At 41.8% G+C, this 16,938-nt stretch overlaps 1 protein-coding gene across 1 annotated transcript in view; it reads right to left on the reverse strand.

Annotated features, from left to right (window-relative positions):
• Positions 1-553: 553 nt before the first annotated feature.
• The window catches only part of LOC311301897 (uncharacterized protein), a 29,851-nt gene continuing 13,466 nt past the window's right edge, over positions 554-16,938 (reverse strand). The window contains exons 2-3 of the mRNA XM_084427299.1: positions 6,035-7,970; positions 554-2,578 (exon numbers count right to left, since the gene is read on the reverse strand). Of these exons, the coding sequence (XP_084283425.1) occupies positions 2,488-2,578; positions 6,035-7,965 (2,022 nt within the window). The 5' untranslated portion in view covers positions 7,966-7,970 and the 3' untranslated portion in view covers positions 554-2,487. The remainder of the gene's footprint in view (positions 2,579-6,034; positions 7,971-16,938) is intronic.

Raw genomic sequence — 16,938 nt, forward strand, 5'->3', positions numbered from 1 at the left:
TCTGGGCTATTGGTTTGTGGTGGGAGAGTGCAGGCCTTTAAAGAAGATCAACTTAGCATTCCGATCCTTCCCTATAATGCCTGGGTGTCTACACTGCTAGCCCGAGAATCTCACAGAGAAAGCCACGGAGGATTGGCCGAAACTTTACTTAGGATGAGGAAGAAGGCTTGGGTCATCAGGGGTAGAAGAATAGCCCAAAAGGTTGTCGACAGCTGTGTTCAGTGTAGGAGGACCAAAGCAAAGAAATGTCGGCAAGTGATGGGTGATTTACCACCAGAGAGATCGCAGCCTGCAGCTCCCTTCGAGTTCACAGCAGTAGATCTCTTCGGGCCCTACTCTGTGAAGGATGACGTTAAGAAAAGAACTTTGATGAAGGTCTGGGGAATTGTCTTTTGCTGTATGTCGAGCAGAGCAATCCACACAGAACTGGCTAACACCCAATCTACCGAAAGTTTCTTAATGGCCTTTCAAAGATTCACTGCAGTTAGGGGCTATCCTAAGAAGATCTATTCAGATCCAGGCACCAATTTCATTGGAGCAAGACCGATTTTGCAGGAGTTGTACAAATTCCTGGAGGGCATCGACAAGGCTGCTCTAGAGGAAATAGCAGCACAAAATGGGACAGAGTGGATGTGGAAAATCCATCCAGCCGATTCTCCACACAGGAATGGAGCTGCGGAGGCTGCAGTGCGCATTGTCAAGAGGGCGCTCCAAAGCTGTGGAGGCGAGTCTACCCTGACTTACAGTGAATTCCAAACAGCCCTTCAAATGGCAGCTAATCTCGCTAACGAACGGCCTATCGATGCTAGAGCGCAAACCCAGGAAGACTGCATCCAGTATGTTACTCCGAATGCACTACTGCTGGGGAGAGCATCTCAAAGTGGTGATGTCAAAACATTCGACTTTTCCAGTTACCCATTCAAACGCCTCCAAGCAATGCAGTCAGTGGTGGATAAGTTCTGGAGACACTGGAGTCAACTTGCGGGTCCTAATTTATTCTTGAGGACCAAGTGGCATACCATGCATAGGAACGTTGCAATTGGGGACATTGTTTGGATAGCGGATCAGAATGCACTCAGAGGGCAGTTTAAACTTGGCAGAGTAATTCGTGTCAATCAAGACAGCAAGGGTGTTGTAAGGGATGTCAATGTCCGAACCTTCCCAAGTTACCCTGTTCCTGTGGCAAAGCCCTTAAAAGCTAAAGCAAAAGACTATCCAGTGTCTAAAGGGCGCAAGGTGAAGATCCCAAGTACTGTTCTTCACAGAGACGTCAGACGACTAGTGGTTCTCCTTCCAATTGAGGAGCAAATGAGCAAGTAATTTAGGTGACATTGTAACTGCTCTACAGTTAATAGTGTCAGGCAGTTTGCCTTCAAAGCATTGCGATTTCTTCTTGTATCCAAGGAAAATCGAGTGGGAGGTGTCAAGTCAAACTGAAAGAAATATAAATTAATTATGAAAAAAAAAAAGAAAAGGAAAAAACTATAGTAGTCTCTCAGCCAATCGGGGCGAAGGGCGGAAAACCGGAAAAAGAGTGTGTGTATGAGACGAGTCGGAGACGAGCTCTGCCGAAAACTGAACAGCTGGACACGGAGAAAGTGCACAAAGATTGAATACATCATCAAATCCCGAAGTGGCAGCCGGTGAGAACTTTAATAATTTGTTTGTTTAAGTGATTGGGAGAATATGACGCTAGTGTAGCGCCAGATGCCGAATTAGTTTGTGACGCAGCATATATCTATCTGTCTGTGCTCGGCACGGAAAGATTCCGTGACCTACTTTCTGTAACTGCCCAGTGCGTGACTATTTTAAGCTAAATTTAGTTCTGTGTAGCAAATATTAATGTTATTAAGTTACTGGTGTATTGATTTGTTTACCTTCGTTTGTATTTTGATTTAATCGCGGGAGAGATCGAGCGACGATAAAATATTATTTCTGAAGTTCACGTGTGATTAAGCAGATCGTTAAAATAACGTGATCTGATTTCATATACACATTGTGATAAAGTGTTAATGTTAATTTTCTGAATTGTGTATGTTGCAGGTTATACTTAAAAGTGTATTAAGCATGTTAATAATATTATTTGAGAATTATTTGAGAGATACAGACTTAAATGACAACAATGGATGTTTAATAAGCTTTTATTTGCAATTCATTTACATATTTTGTATTTTTATTTCTGTTAAAGGTTTTTCACCTTTCTTCTGTCTACCTATTTGAACATTCATCATAATTGATGCAATAAAAAGAAGAGTGGAATCCAGTTAAGGCCTTCGTTGATGATGTGTCTGTTCCTTTCAAGCGGGGAAATTGTGCACAAAATGCCAGAGCTTGACAGTCATGTTGGTATTTCTTCAGGACTAATGCCCAATGAAACAGTTTACCGCACTGATCACAGTTAAATGGTCTTTCTTCAGAATGAGAAGATGTGATTTCAGAGCGTAAGCCTGAGCCGCTTCTTCCCAGTGTGAACTCTCACGTGAATCTTCAGACTTGATTTACATGTGAAGCGTTTTTTACACTGAGGGCAGGAGATTTATTGGCTTCCGTTTTCCTTTCTTGTTCACGTCCATCACGTCTAAAAGAAACATTAAATCATGTGAGATTTCAAATGAGAGACAACATGAAATGAAAAGTGAAGCTCAAAGTCAAGATCACTGAGTATAATAGTCATTTTAATTCCATCAAATCTGGTCATCAACTGCTGAGCACGATTATGATCTATTTTAATGTCATGAAGATTTGTGTTATAAATCACTAGTTTAGTCATGAAACTCTAGATGACGCAGGCTTGACATATGATCTGTAAGAAATCACATAGTTTCCTACACGACACAAGCTGATTGGCCTCTAAGCTTATTTGTTTGATGTTTGCTGTGAAAGGGCCGCCTGTCAACAAATTCTCATATTTTTGAATAGTGTTGGACTGAAAGAAAAGCAAATTCACGCCTGTATAATAGAGAGCGTAAAAGCATCTGCCAGGGGCATACATGTAAATGTCTCACATGGCAAAAGTTACTTTCAGTGGACTATTTTACACAATTATATTGCTAATCATGACTCAAGTAATTCAAAGTGTTCATGAAATGCTAATGTTTTATTTAAAGTAATTCCAATCTTTAATGCTGGTTTCACTAGTGCCACCAAATGCTCTCAATTGTGTGTCTGCAGCAGCTCTGGGCATTTGACAAAGTTTATATCTTACTGGTTTGCACATTTATTTGAAGGGCAAAGAAACTAGTTGAAATATTCTTCAACCTAAACACCAAACTTTTTGTTCTTCAGTATAATGTTGTTTCTTTTTTTAAAAATAGTATTAAACCCCCTGAGGTCGACAATCGCGCCGGCGCGATAGACTCGCTTTTTTTATCAGTTCAAACGAGATTACTTTTGCTCTGTTGACTTTGATATTACAAACAAGTTTCATACATCAATCGATTCTGTTCATTTTTGAGTATACTCACAATAAAAACAAAGTGTTGTGCTTTTTGCCAAATAAAGAAAAATAAACATGATGTGAGTTCTGCTTTCTCTCCGTCAGTGTAGTCCATTCTGAAACGCGTCCGAAAATGAACAATAACTCAGAGAATACTCAGTCAAACAGACATACAGACACACAGGCATGGAGCTTGAATTATCTTCTTTTAAATGAAGTAATTTATATAAAAAACAAATATTCTCAGTTCATGTAATCTGTAAGAAAAGAGCGAGATGTCAGTCGTTCTCATCTAATTATTTTTAATGTGACAAGTTTAATCATATCATTGTAGCCTACTTGTTTACACCATCTCGCAGCGCTGTGAGGAATAATAATAATGGAAAATCTACCTCCGAAGTGCGGGTATTTCGAGGAGCAAGGATCCGACTGAGCGGAGGAATGCTGTAGTAAGTTTTTTTCCTTCTCAAGTGAATCGCGTTTCTGTGAATGAATGAACGGCAGCCGCAGAGATGCGCGCTGTTTACCACAGCTCGCAAAAAGACCGTTTAAATTTAAATCGCTTTCTGTGTGTGAATGAATGATGATGTTTTCGCAAACTGTATTGCTATACTGAGATGAGTAAAAATCTACTGAAATATGTTGAAATAAAATGTAGGCTATTTGTATAAGCAACGTATTAAACTGCAAATTAACATTTATATGCCCTAATATTTCATAAAAACAACATTACAGTCAGGCGAAATATGAAAGACAACATTTTGTTGACTAGATTTGGGTACAGTTTTTGGCCCAGGGCCCAGAAAACCCCTCAGACCCCAGAGGGTTAATGATCAAAACAAACAAACCAACCAGGGCTGAAACAACTAATTGTACGTACATCGTACAACTGATCTTACATTACACTGAACACAATTATAAACGCAACACTTTTGTTTTTGCCACCCATTTTTCATGAGCTGAACTCAAAGATCTTTTTCTATACACAAACGGCATATTTCTCAAATATTGTTCACAAATCTGTGTTAGTGAGCACTTCTCCTTTGCTGAGATAATCCATCCACCTCACGGGTGTGACATATCAAGATGCTGATTAGACGGCATGATTATTGCACAGGTGTGCCTTAGGCTGGCCAAAATAAAAGGCCACTCTAAAATGTGCAGTTTTATCACACAGCACAATGCCACGGATGTCGCAAGTTTTGTGGGAGCATGCAATTGCCATGCTGACTGCAGGAATGTCCACCAGAGCTGTTGACCGTGAATTGAATATTCATTTCTCTACCATAAGCCATCTCCAAAGGCGTTTCAGAGAATTTGGTAGTACATCCAACCGGCCTCACAACCGCAGACCATGTGTAACATTGTTTTCACTGTACAGGGCAGATGGCAGATAGCGTGTATGGCGTCGTGTGGGTGAGCAGTTTGCTGATGTCAATGTTGTGGATCGAGTGGCCCATGGTGGCGATGGGGTTATGGTATGGGCAGGGGTATGTTATGGACAAGTGCACAGGTGCATTTTATTGATGCACAGAGATACCGTGATGAGATCCTGAGGCCCATTGTTGTGCCATTCATCCACGACCATCACCTCAAGTTGCAGCATGATAATGCACAGCCCCATTCTGCAAAGATCTGCACACAATTCCTGGAAGCTGACAACATCCCAGTTCTTGCATGGCCAGCATACTCACCAGACACGTCACCCATTGAGCATGTTTGGGATGCTCTGGATCGGCGTATATGACAGCATGTTCCAGGTCCTGCCAATATCCAGCAACTTCACACAGCCATTGAAGAGGAGGCGGACCAACATTCTACAGGCCACTATCAACAACCTGATCAACTCTATGCGAAGGAGATGTGTTGCACTTTGAGAGGCAAATGGTGCTTACACCAGATACTGACTGGTTTTCGGACCCCCCGGACTAAAACTGCACATTTTAGAGTGGCCTTTTAAAACGTAAGTCTTAGATCTTTTTTGATAGATCTTTCAGCTCATGAAAAATGGGGGCAAAAACAAAAAGTGTTGCATTTATAATTTTGTTCAGTGTAAATCTCATGCCTGGTGTTCTCATAACGATAACACAATCTCAGACCTGATGTGAGATTTAAACATAGCCACTGCTCACGTCCATATTGATAAATAAATGCCAATTTAAACCGTGAGCCCAATTTTCTGTAGTACGCTTGTTTTGTAAATGAGGGTCACTGTGTGAAAACATCTACCAAACGTTTCAATTTATAGTAGTAAATAAAATTTCTATGGACTAAATGCACATGAAAAATAAAGTCTAACCCTTAAAGTACCACTAAGGAACTTTTCCCCTGCGGTCGCCCTACAGGTTGGAAGCGGAATTGTCTCATTAGAACCTCAGAAACGTGACCCGATCTGGCAATCTTACATAGCGTGATTATAGCAGAAAAAGGACAACAAAGCGGAGGCATAAGTGCCTTTCACCCTGTTACGACTTGATGAACCACTGAAACGATTTTGGAAACCTTTAATGGTGAAGCTGCTGCAGGAAAAGCACACAAGCCAAACTAACTTCAAGATTCCAGGTTTTGTTTCTCAGCACATAAAGATAAACTACTCACCGTGATCTCACACTGTGTTGATGTGGTTTCTCCACTGCATGGATCTTCATGTGTCGCTTCAGGTGAGTTTTAATAGAGAAACTCTTTCCGCACTGATCACACGTGTGCAAATTCTCTCTGCTGTGGATCCTCTCGTGTTTTTTCAGATTTGATGACAGACTAAATCTCTTAGCACAGTGTGAACACTTGTAAGGTTTTTCTCCAGTGTGGATCCTCTCATGTGATCTCAGATGTTCTGACCGACTGAATCTCTTGTCACAGTGTGAACACTTGTGAGGTTTTTCTCCAGTGTGGATCATCTCATGTGTTTTCAAAGATGATGACACACTAAATCTCTTGTCACAGTGTGAACACTTGTAAGGTTTTTCTCCAGTGTGGTTCATCTCATGTGTTTTCAGATTTGCTGACCGACTGAATCTCTTGTCACAGTGTGAACACTTGTAAGGTTTTTCTCCAGTGTGGATCATCTCATGTGTTTTCAGAGATGATGACTGACTGAATCTCTTGTCACAGTGTGAACACTTGTAAGGTGTTTCTCCAGTGTGGATCATCTCATGTGTTTTCAGAGATGATGACACACTGAATCTCTTGTCACAGTGTGAACACTTGTAAGGTTTTTCTCCAGTGTGGTTCATCTCATGTGTTTTCAGATTTGCTGACCGACTGAATCTCTTGTCACAGTGTGAACACTTGTAAGGTTTTTCTCCAGTGTGGTTCATCTCATGTGTTTTCAGATCTGCTGACCGACTGAATCTCTTGTCACAGTGTGAACACATGTAAGGTTTTTCTCCAGTGTGAATCCTCTCATGTGTTTTCAGATCTGCTGACCGACTGAATCTCTTGTCACAGTGTGAACACTTGTAAGGTTTTTCTCCAGTGTGGATCCTCTCATGTGTTTTCAGATCTGCTGACTGACTGAATCTCTTGTCACAGTGTGAACACTTGTAAGGTTTTTCTCCAGTGTGAATTCTCTGGTGCAGTTTTAAATTGCTCGCTGTAGTAAAAGTCTTCTCACACTCAAAGCACATGTACTCTCTCACACCAGTGTGTGTTTTCTCATGTGTATGTAAAGATTGCAGCAGTGAAAAACTCTTTCCACACACAGAACATGAATACGGCTTCTCCTTCGTATGAACTCTCAGGTGTCCCTTCAGGGCTGATGCATGACGAAAAGTGTTGCCGCATTGATCACATGAGAACGTCTTCTCTCCAGTGTGGATCCTCATGTGAACATTAAGATTATGTTTTCGTGGGAAACTCTTTCCGCATTGATCACATGTGAATGGCTTTTCTCCTGTGTGGATTTTTATGTGTTCTTTAAGGTGTGAAGATCGAATGAAACTCTTCCCGCATTGATCACATGTGAACGGCTTCACTCCGGTGTGGATCATCATGTGAACATTAAGGTGTGATGATTGACTAAAACTATTCCCACATTGATTGCATACATGTGACTTCTCTCCTGTATGAACTCTCATGTGAATCTTAAGATATGTTTTGTCTGAGAATCTCTTTTCACACTGTTCACACATGAACGGCTTCTCTCCGGTGTGGATCCTCATGTGAATCTCAAGACGTTTTTTGGTTGTGAAACTCTTCCCACACTGAGCGCAGGTGAAAGATTTCTTGGCTCGTCTTTTCTTTAAACATTTATTTTTAGTCTTTGAGCGACTATAAGGTTTTTCTCCAGGTTTGACATGATGTTCCTCCTTCATTTCACTCAGTTCTTCACTCTCCTCCTCCACTTCACTCAGTTCTTCACTCTCCTCCTCCACTTCACTCAGTTCTTCACTCTCCTCCTCCACTTCACTCACTTCTTCACTCTCCTCCGCCACTTCACTCACTTCTTCACTCTCCTCCGCCACTTCACTCAGTTCTTCTTTCTCCTCCTCCACTTCACTCAGTTCTTCACTCTCCTCGATCTCTTCCATCGGGTCTAATATCAAAGAGAAAAAAATATTTCATTTTCAGTACATCAAAACAATTCCAAGAGATATATATGAGTATATAAGTGAAAGGACATAACAGTGAACCATGATGTACCAAAGTAAACAACTTCTATAAATATTTAAATCATTTTTATGCATTTTTATAAATTATACGTCCCTGAAAATTTACATGAATGAGGTACATTGATCTTCAATTATTATTTTTAAAACATTATATACAAATACCATATTTCAGTAGTGAGATATATTAAATATATTTGATCAACGACAATTATCTAATGTAATATTAATACATTAAAAAAATATACAACAGTGTAATCATTTTGACACCAACATTTAGATTGATATTTAATTCATTAAACTAAAAACGTAATTATTATGGGCCGGTTACAATAAACGTTTCCTTCCACTGACGTCCATTCATACGCATGTGAATGTGGGACACCGGAAACACAAGATCAAGTGAATTTCGCTGTGAGAAAAAAAAAAAAAATTTTGCTGTAAAGTGCAGTAGATTGTATATTTTTGGAATAATTATTTTTTGTCATATATGTTTTTAATAAAAGACACCGCAGAGTGTGACCTCATTTCACGACCGTTGCAGTGTGTGCAACATGCTCAAAGTGTAGACTGACCGCGGCTTTAACTGGTTTTAAACTAACAGTTCTCTTACGAGAGGTTCTCTCGTACTGCGTAATAGCTTACGCTAGGGGAAAACTCCTTTTCCACGAGATATTGAAGCCAATAAATTATCCTTAATTTTGTATTAATGTAAAACGCGTTGCAGCAGCATACAGACATGGGCGAGACGGCTCGCGCGCCCATTGGCTGCCCTGCGGCAACTGCAGCAGCCTATCGAGAGAGCCCTCTCATGACGTCAGACCAATGGTGGGCCCTTGGGCTATAAATATTGGCTCGAAAGGCTGGTTTAGCTGATTTTTCATCTCTTCAAGTGAAGCTCACGCATCGCTGGATCCCGAGAGCTTCACTGCCGCGCCGTCTGATAAGCCTTCTGCGGGACGAGCCTTTGCACCTGAAGCCGCTTCAGTCACCGTTCCTGCTAACGCTCTCCAGCGTTATATCCTTTTCTCTGCTACTGTGTTTTGTGTGTGTGTGTGTGTGTGTGTGTATGTTCGCCACCGCGACACACTCTCATTGCACTAAAAGAGCCGGGCGTCTTTTTCAAGACGCCCCTTTTCCTGGTGAGGATCACGCAGCTCTCGCGCTAATGCCTATGGTGACTCTGAGGACTCGCCTGGCATCCTTTCTCCGAGACTGCACCTCCGCCCGCCGCGGTACTGCGCCATAAAAAGCGCCGTGCTTTGTACAACCCGCTCGCCTGCACCCAAACACCGTTTCTATGGTTCGCGTGCGTCGCTGGCGAAAGGAGAAAAGAGTGTTTTTAGTCCCGCTGAGGCCAGACCAACCTCCATTTCTCACACATTTCTCATTCCCCTCTGAAGTTCAGGCGACTGGAAATGTCAATATTGCAGTAAACGAGCCTGTTGTAATACACGCACGTCTGCAAACAAACGCTGGCACAAGACATGTTGACGCTCTCTTATATGCTCGCGCTAACTGAGAGTTTATGTGTTCCCCCCTGTGGCTCAGTGGCGGAATCTTAGGCTTTCGCATGAGAGACCCGTGTTCGAATCCCGGGTCTGCCAGCAGATAAAATTATGCCGTCAATGCTTTCGTTCTGTCAGTTCCCTTAAAAGGCGACTGCAGATGTGCATTTTGCAGCCAACGAGCGCGTTGTACAACCCGCTCGCATGCACCCAAACACCGTTTCTATGGCAACTCAAAGTCTTCCTAGCCAGTCTAGGAAAACGATGGTGTTCAAGCCCCGCTGCGGCCGGACTTTCACCAATACTTCTCGCTTGTTCAGTTCCGGTTAATGCGACTGTTCCAGTGTATTTTGCAGTAAACAAGTCGGTAACACAGCCCGCTTGCCTGCACACAAACGCTGTTGTCATGGCGACCCAGATAAATCCAACAAAGAGTGTATTTTCTGGTATTTCGGCCACGCCCGATGTTATGAGTGTAGTAAAAATGCCCACTGCCCAGTGCTCATTCCTACACACAAGCACACACGGCCCGCACAAATAAAATCGACTCACGTCGATTGTGCAATAGATGTAGTGAACGTGCCCACGACCCAGTGCCCACAAACACTACATGCTACATGTCTCCCGGTGTCTGTAAAAACGAAACCAACGCACATACCGTCTGCTCATGCAGACGGCGTTTTCAGCGTGATGAATGGGCCCACTGTCCCAAGCCCTCATTCGCTCACAGACATGATAAACCCTGCAAGGTTCACCCCGCTCGCTCTCTCTCCGGGGCTCCCCGCTCGCCACTAGGTTGCGACCAGAGCCCAGATATCATTCTACCCCTAGCTACCCACGCGAATGCTTGGGCAAAGCTTCCCGGGATATCAGAATGAGTGCTGAACATTATAAAGAGAGGCTACTCGCTACAATTCGTTCGACGCCCGCCACGTCACGCGGCGCGAATCGAAACTACGGTGAAAAAAGTAGCACATCTACTTCGAGCCGAAATAGCGAAACTACTGAACAAAGGGGCTATAGAACCCGTTTCACAGGCTCAGAGCGAAGGGGGCATGTACAGCAGGTATTTCCTGGTACCCAAAAAAGACGGGGGTCTCAGACCCATTTTAGATCTAAGACAGTTGAACAAAGCACTTCTGAAACGACGGTTCAGAATGCTCGCAACCAAGAAAATCCTCTCGCAAATTCGCCAAGCGGACTGGTTTATGTCAATAGATCTGAAAGACGCTTATTTCCAAATACAAATAGCGTCACGTCACAGGCAATTTTTTAAATTCGTCTCAGTCAATTGGGCGAAGAGTTCACTGTCTCCCAGTCAGACGATATCTTTTCTGGGTAGAAAACTGGACTTGTTGTTGCCACAGCTGTTGCCACAGCGCAGACTGAGTATTCAGCGCATGACGAAAATTGTTCGCCATGGCGCTTTAGTCCCGCTCAAAAAGTTTCAAAAGATGCTGGGTCTCATGGCATCAGCATCTCCAGTGCTTCAGATGATGCTATTCTAGCCCCTCTTCCCGGATTCTCTGTGAGTCCCTCATGATTATGCACTATATGAGCCCCGGGCACCTGCCCTGGGGACGTTAGTGTTGAATCTCAGCACGCACGGCGTTTTACACTGTGTTCCCCTAGAGTAAGCTGTTACGCAGTATGAGAGAACCTCTCGTAAGTTCTCTAGTGAGGGAACGAGAACTGCGTAACTTGCCGTGCATGCATCACGCTCTGGTTCGCTTCGGCGATGAAAAACCAGCTAAACCAGCCTTTCGAGCCTATATTTATAGCCCAAGGGCCCACCAATTCGGCGGGACATGACGCAGTGGGCGCGAAGCGCCCTCATTGGTCTGACATCATGAGAGGGCTCTCTCGATAGGCTGCTGCAGTTGCCGCAGGGCAGCCAATGGGCGCGCGAGCCGTCTCGCCCATGTCTGTATGCTGCTGCAACGCGTTTTACATTAATACAAAATTAAGGATAATTTTTTGGCTTCAATATCTCGTGGAAAAGGAGTTTTCCCCCAGCGTAAGCTATTATGCAGTACTCGTTCCCTCTCTAGAGAGAACCGAGGTTACGTTAGTAACTGAGTACGTTTTTTTTGTTGTTTTTTTTTTGTGGTTTTAGGCATTACAGGGATTTTCAAAACACATAAATAGGAAAGAACAAATGGAGGAACACATCACAAGTCTAACATGCAAGCAAAACATGAAACCTCCATCTAAATCCCTTATTTGTTTTCCTTGGAAGTCTGTTCATATGCATATAAAAAAAAAAAAAAAATAATAATAATAATAATGAATTAGTAATAGAATAGCAGCCACCCCAAAATTACCTCTACTCCTTCCAAGCTAGTGAAGCTACATTTTGAATTCCCAAGGACAGCATGTGTTCCGCATCTACACCCAAGTATTTTAGAAAGGGGCCCCAGGTCCTGTAGAATTTAAAGGGTTTGCCTCTTAGTGCAGTGGAAAAGGCTTCATTAGGAATAAAGCCCTTAACAATATTTATCCACTGAACCACTGATGGGGTTATTTCAGTTATCCATTGAAACAAAATACTTTTGCGGGCACAAAATAATAATATTTGCAAGAGATGATCACCCTTAAAACCATGAGGGAGTTCCTCTGTAAGTCCCAGTAAACAGATCTTAGGCCCTAATTGTAAACAGATCTTAGGCCCTAATTATAAAGAACAGGAAAAGATTTTACCCACTTTTAAACAAACCCCCGCCCAGAAATACTGAACCTAAAAACAGCCCCAGAAGCAGTGCATAAGTGTTCCCTCTGCGATCTTGCATTTATTGCATAGGCTGGATAAATTGGGGTTCATTTTGTGTCTGCGAACCGAAGTGATATGTAATCTGTGCAGTATTTTAAACTGCATTTCCCAGGATGCATTGTCTGCCAAGTAATGTGTTACACATACCATTCCCCCGTCCGCTTTGTTTATTTCTACCCCAAGATCAGTTTCCCATAGTCTCCTGACTTTATCTGAATTATCTTTGTTCGAACTTGAGAGAATATTATAAAAACGGCTAAGTATTGATCGAGAAGATGAGTTTATTAAGCTGTTCTTCTATTGTAGACAGACCAAGGCCGCCTGGATGGTCCTTTAGCTTTTTTGATACAAAGCTATGTATTTGGTTATATGTAAAGAAGTGCTTCCTATCAATATTATACTTTAAAACAATCTGATCAAAGGTCATCAACTTATTGTTTTCCACTACATCACCTATAACACAAATCCCTTGATTTTTCCAGAGTGCTAGCCCATCACTCAACCCAGGTGGGAAATCTGGATTATTGTGTATAGGTGTGTATGGCGAGAGGTGTGTAGCATATCCCTCTGTTTTGCGAGCCATCCGCCATACTTTAATCATGTTATTAAGAATTATGTTGCCTTTGATTAGAATAGACAACTTTGTAGATGACATGTATAATAAATTGCGAAGAGGGATATAACCAATACATGCTGCTTCTGCACTGACCAAGGACCATATATATTTCGAGTGCTATGTCCACTCCTGCGAGTACTTCCGAAGTGATACGCTTAGCTAGCGCGTCACATTTCGCCAACATTTAGTGATACGTCCACCATTTCAGGTGTATGCGCGGGAGTCGGTATTTTCAATTGTTTTTGTCTTCTGAGCGTATAATTTAGATTCAATCTTTTCTCTGACATACCTTGCGTCAGCAACGCCCAGAATTCCACCAAGTGAGGAAGGCTTATAAGGCTGAAAAGCTTACAATTAAAGGGCCTTCACAGCAGCTCGGCAGAAACACAACTACTCCACCATCTTGCGTCAGGTGACTCAACTAACAGTTTTTATTAGCATTATCTGTGTCCAACATTCTTCACTCAACCCTGTTAACTTCTGGACTGATTTTCCTCTAAACAATTTATTAATTGTGACACCCAGGAAGTGACATCATCTGGGCCAGTGTTGCCAGATTGGGCCGTTTTGGACAAACATTCAAGGGGGTAATCCAGCACCCGAAAAGTGTACCTTCAATGCGGGCATCCATTGCTAACCAAGCCTTCACCTGCTGTTAGCATTCCATCGCCATTCATTTTGGCGTCACTTTGACAGCGAATAACTTTACATCTGAGGCGTTTAAAGACTCCATTTGTCCATTGTTTATTTCTAAAGAAACATGACCATGTATAAAAGGCTCCATTACCTTGTATCTTACATTATGGCCCTGTAGAAGCAGTTTTTGTAAAAGTAGGCTAACGATTGCATCATAACCACGCGACTCTCTGTCGCACAGTAGAGAAATTACTGTATAGACAGGAGGAGAAGCTTGCAGGCAATCGGATGGGACGTGGAGGCAAGAATGACAAAATAATTAATCAGAATACTTGCTCTTAGCTCATGGACAGCTCCTACTCAGCTCCACTCTGTCTCTGCAAGATCCGGAAGGGAATGATTCAGATTTCTCTCGGCACAGCTAATAGAAGACAGACAGGTTTGCTCACGTCACATCTACGTCATCAAGCTTAGTTTGAGGCTGCGCAGTACACTCAACCATCAGGAAGTGAGTGCTTCTAATTTAGGGATGGGGCGATTACCGGTTTCACTATAAACCACGATAAAATGTACTGACGGTTAGTAATATCGTTTAAAATTTAATTATCATTAAAACCGTGTTTGATTATCAAGTTAACTTTGACCTCAATACCAAAACTACGTATTGAGTATTGAACTGGGTTGTTTTAAGTTGAACTATTATAGAACTCACTTGAAATAAACGTGAAGCTTCCGCAAAGAAAAGTTCGCAGCAAGTGGCTTTGAGCCAAAGATGAACGAACAAGTTCAAACAAGACTATAAAGAGTGACATTTAATGGATAATAATGTATATTCATTATACACTTATTACACCGAATTTTTTTTTTTACCACATAATTACGGGGACATTGAATTGAGATTAATGTTTTAAATCTTAACTTACCTGTTTATAAATCCATGTACAGCGTACAAAACAATCGTCCAGACAAGATGATCACAACAATATTATCAAACTTTTAAACAATAAATCAACTCTGATTTAATTTTCAATACAATTGAAAATGGAAATGCTAGACGGCAAGTTGTATTTGAATGAAACGAGAGAGCGCGTCCGTTGTGATACATGGATGTGCACAGTGTTATAATGCGTTGCTATTGACGACGGTCATTATAAGGACGGAAATGCCACAGAATAGAATCTTTCTTTAAAAAGTGCATAGAGCTGCTTGTTGTATTTGTTGATTTTCAAATATAAAACTTGTGGAAATGTTTTCAGTGTGATCAACTCTTTTTGAACACTTTCATCTCGTTTTAACAAAACCGTGATAATATTGATAATCACGATAATTTTGGTCACTATAATCGTGATATAAAATTTTCATACCGTCCCATCCCTATTCTAATTGACTTCACTTTTCTCCGTTGAAGTCTATGGGGTTGATGTGTCCATTTCTGTTACCGTCCATGCAAAAATTGGGCGGGTGGACAAAATTTGGGCTGGATTTGGGAAATCGACTGTCGAGGCCCATGTGTCGACTTTTTGTCGGATTGTCAGCCTTTTTTTTCTTTTTTTTTTAAAGAGCAGCAGCAATGCGGAGGGTGGAAAATATTCTACATCAGGGTCCGAAATTAACACCCGCCAAGCGCCAAATGCGGGTAGATTTTCTGTTTGGCGAGTAAATCTCAAAAGGCTATCCGCCACACTGGCGGGTGAATGTTCATAACAATATGAAATTTTAAGCGCGCACGCACGAGCAGAGAGAGAGAGCGAGTCCCGGCCGCGCGCGCGTGCACTCACCATTCAGAGTGGTCAAGCTTCCCCGTACTTTTTGACAAGCGTCCTTGACAGGGCGGCCAGAGCTTCTTTGCAGCTCAAGTCGGCGGCGGTGTGTACGTACCTACAGTTAACGCTCTTTCTGTTGACGGCGCTGAGGAAAAAGCTCCCGCCACTGTAAGAAGCTGTCGCCGCCCATTTGTGTCCTCCTGCGCACCCATCAAAGCCGTGCAGAACGTCTTCAGCACTCGCGGATCGTGCATATTTCCGCTGCTGCTTCTGTTTACACACCATGGTCGTTCTTTTCTCGAGAAAAGGAGTTTTCTCATAGCGTTTGCAACGCAATACTCGTTCCCTTATCTCTCAGGGAACCGAGGTTAAAGTAACCGAGGAAATGTAATAAATTAAAAGCCAAAAAAAAAAAAAAAAAAAAAATGCAATTTGGAAATCCCACAAGCCCCGCCCCCTCGACATGTCGACACTATTTTTTTTGTCGAGTGGAGCATGTGTCGAATGTCGGTCGTTCTGTCGAGAAAAAGTCCCATCCCTAGTTTGGGCTCAGTTCGGCAGTTTTCAAACATCTAAATGTCATAGTCTAATTGTTTAATAAACAAAACTCTAGCGTGCATGTATTCCATAAAATCAGTAAACACGACACTGTACTGGACTCAATGAAATCACATTAAATTATCCAGCAAGTTAAACTTTATTTAAAAAAAAAATGTTTTACTGTATTAATGGCGTGAAACTGAATATTCTGTTAAATGTATGTATTGTTTATTATAATTCACACAAAATGTTTTATTTTCAAATGCTTGATATACCTGCCTGAAAAATGTGTGATTTCCCCTTTAATTGATGTGATGTCATGATCCATCTTTCCTGTTTTGTCTCCTCTTCTTCCCTTTTTGCAAGGTTAATGCACTGGAGAGGTAAGGTTAGCCTATTTTGGGCTCCTGATAATCTTTTTTAATCTTAATTTTAATTGTTGCTTCTATGTCTATATTTTCACTCTAATTTATGTATATAATATTATTTTACCTATCTGTGTGGTTATTTTTGTCATTTCATCCCGTTTAAGGTATATTTTGCATCTGGGCCTAAATGTGGAAATGAGAGCACATGTGATTAAATGTACATCACATTTGTTTTATAGAGAGATCGTTAAGGGCGATTCACTCAGAGGCTGCTTTTATTTGTTTTAAATAACAGATCAAATCCAGTGAAACTGCCGCCTGTTGTCCCGTGTCTGTCTCCACAACGCTACACAGCGCAGACAAGTTTTCTAACTGGTGTTGCTGACCGCGCATCACGCAGGGAATCATATACACATGTAAACACAATTGCTTTAACAAGAAATAACATTATCAAGAACAATATCACGTGCAAACATAAAAAAGCATGCTGTACCAAACAACATCAAACATCAATTATCAATATACAAAAATACATTTGACTCAGTGATAATGCAAAACCAGAAAACTCATAAAGAATGGCCCCATCAACAACTCCAAACTAAGATGTCCTCGAATTAATAAGCCAACAACATGTGCAACCTCATGGTGTCTCTGACTCACAGGCTGATTCAGTCTGAATATAATGACATCACTG

Source organism: Rutilus rutilus, assembly GCF_951802725.1.
Source record: "Rutilus rutilus genome assembly, chromosome: 1".
NCBI lineage: Eukaryota > Metazoa > Chordata > Actinopteri > Cypriniformes > Leuciscidae > Rutilus > Rutilus rutilus.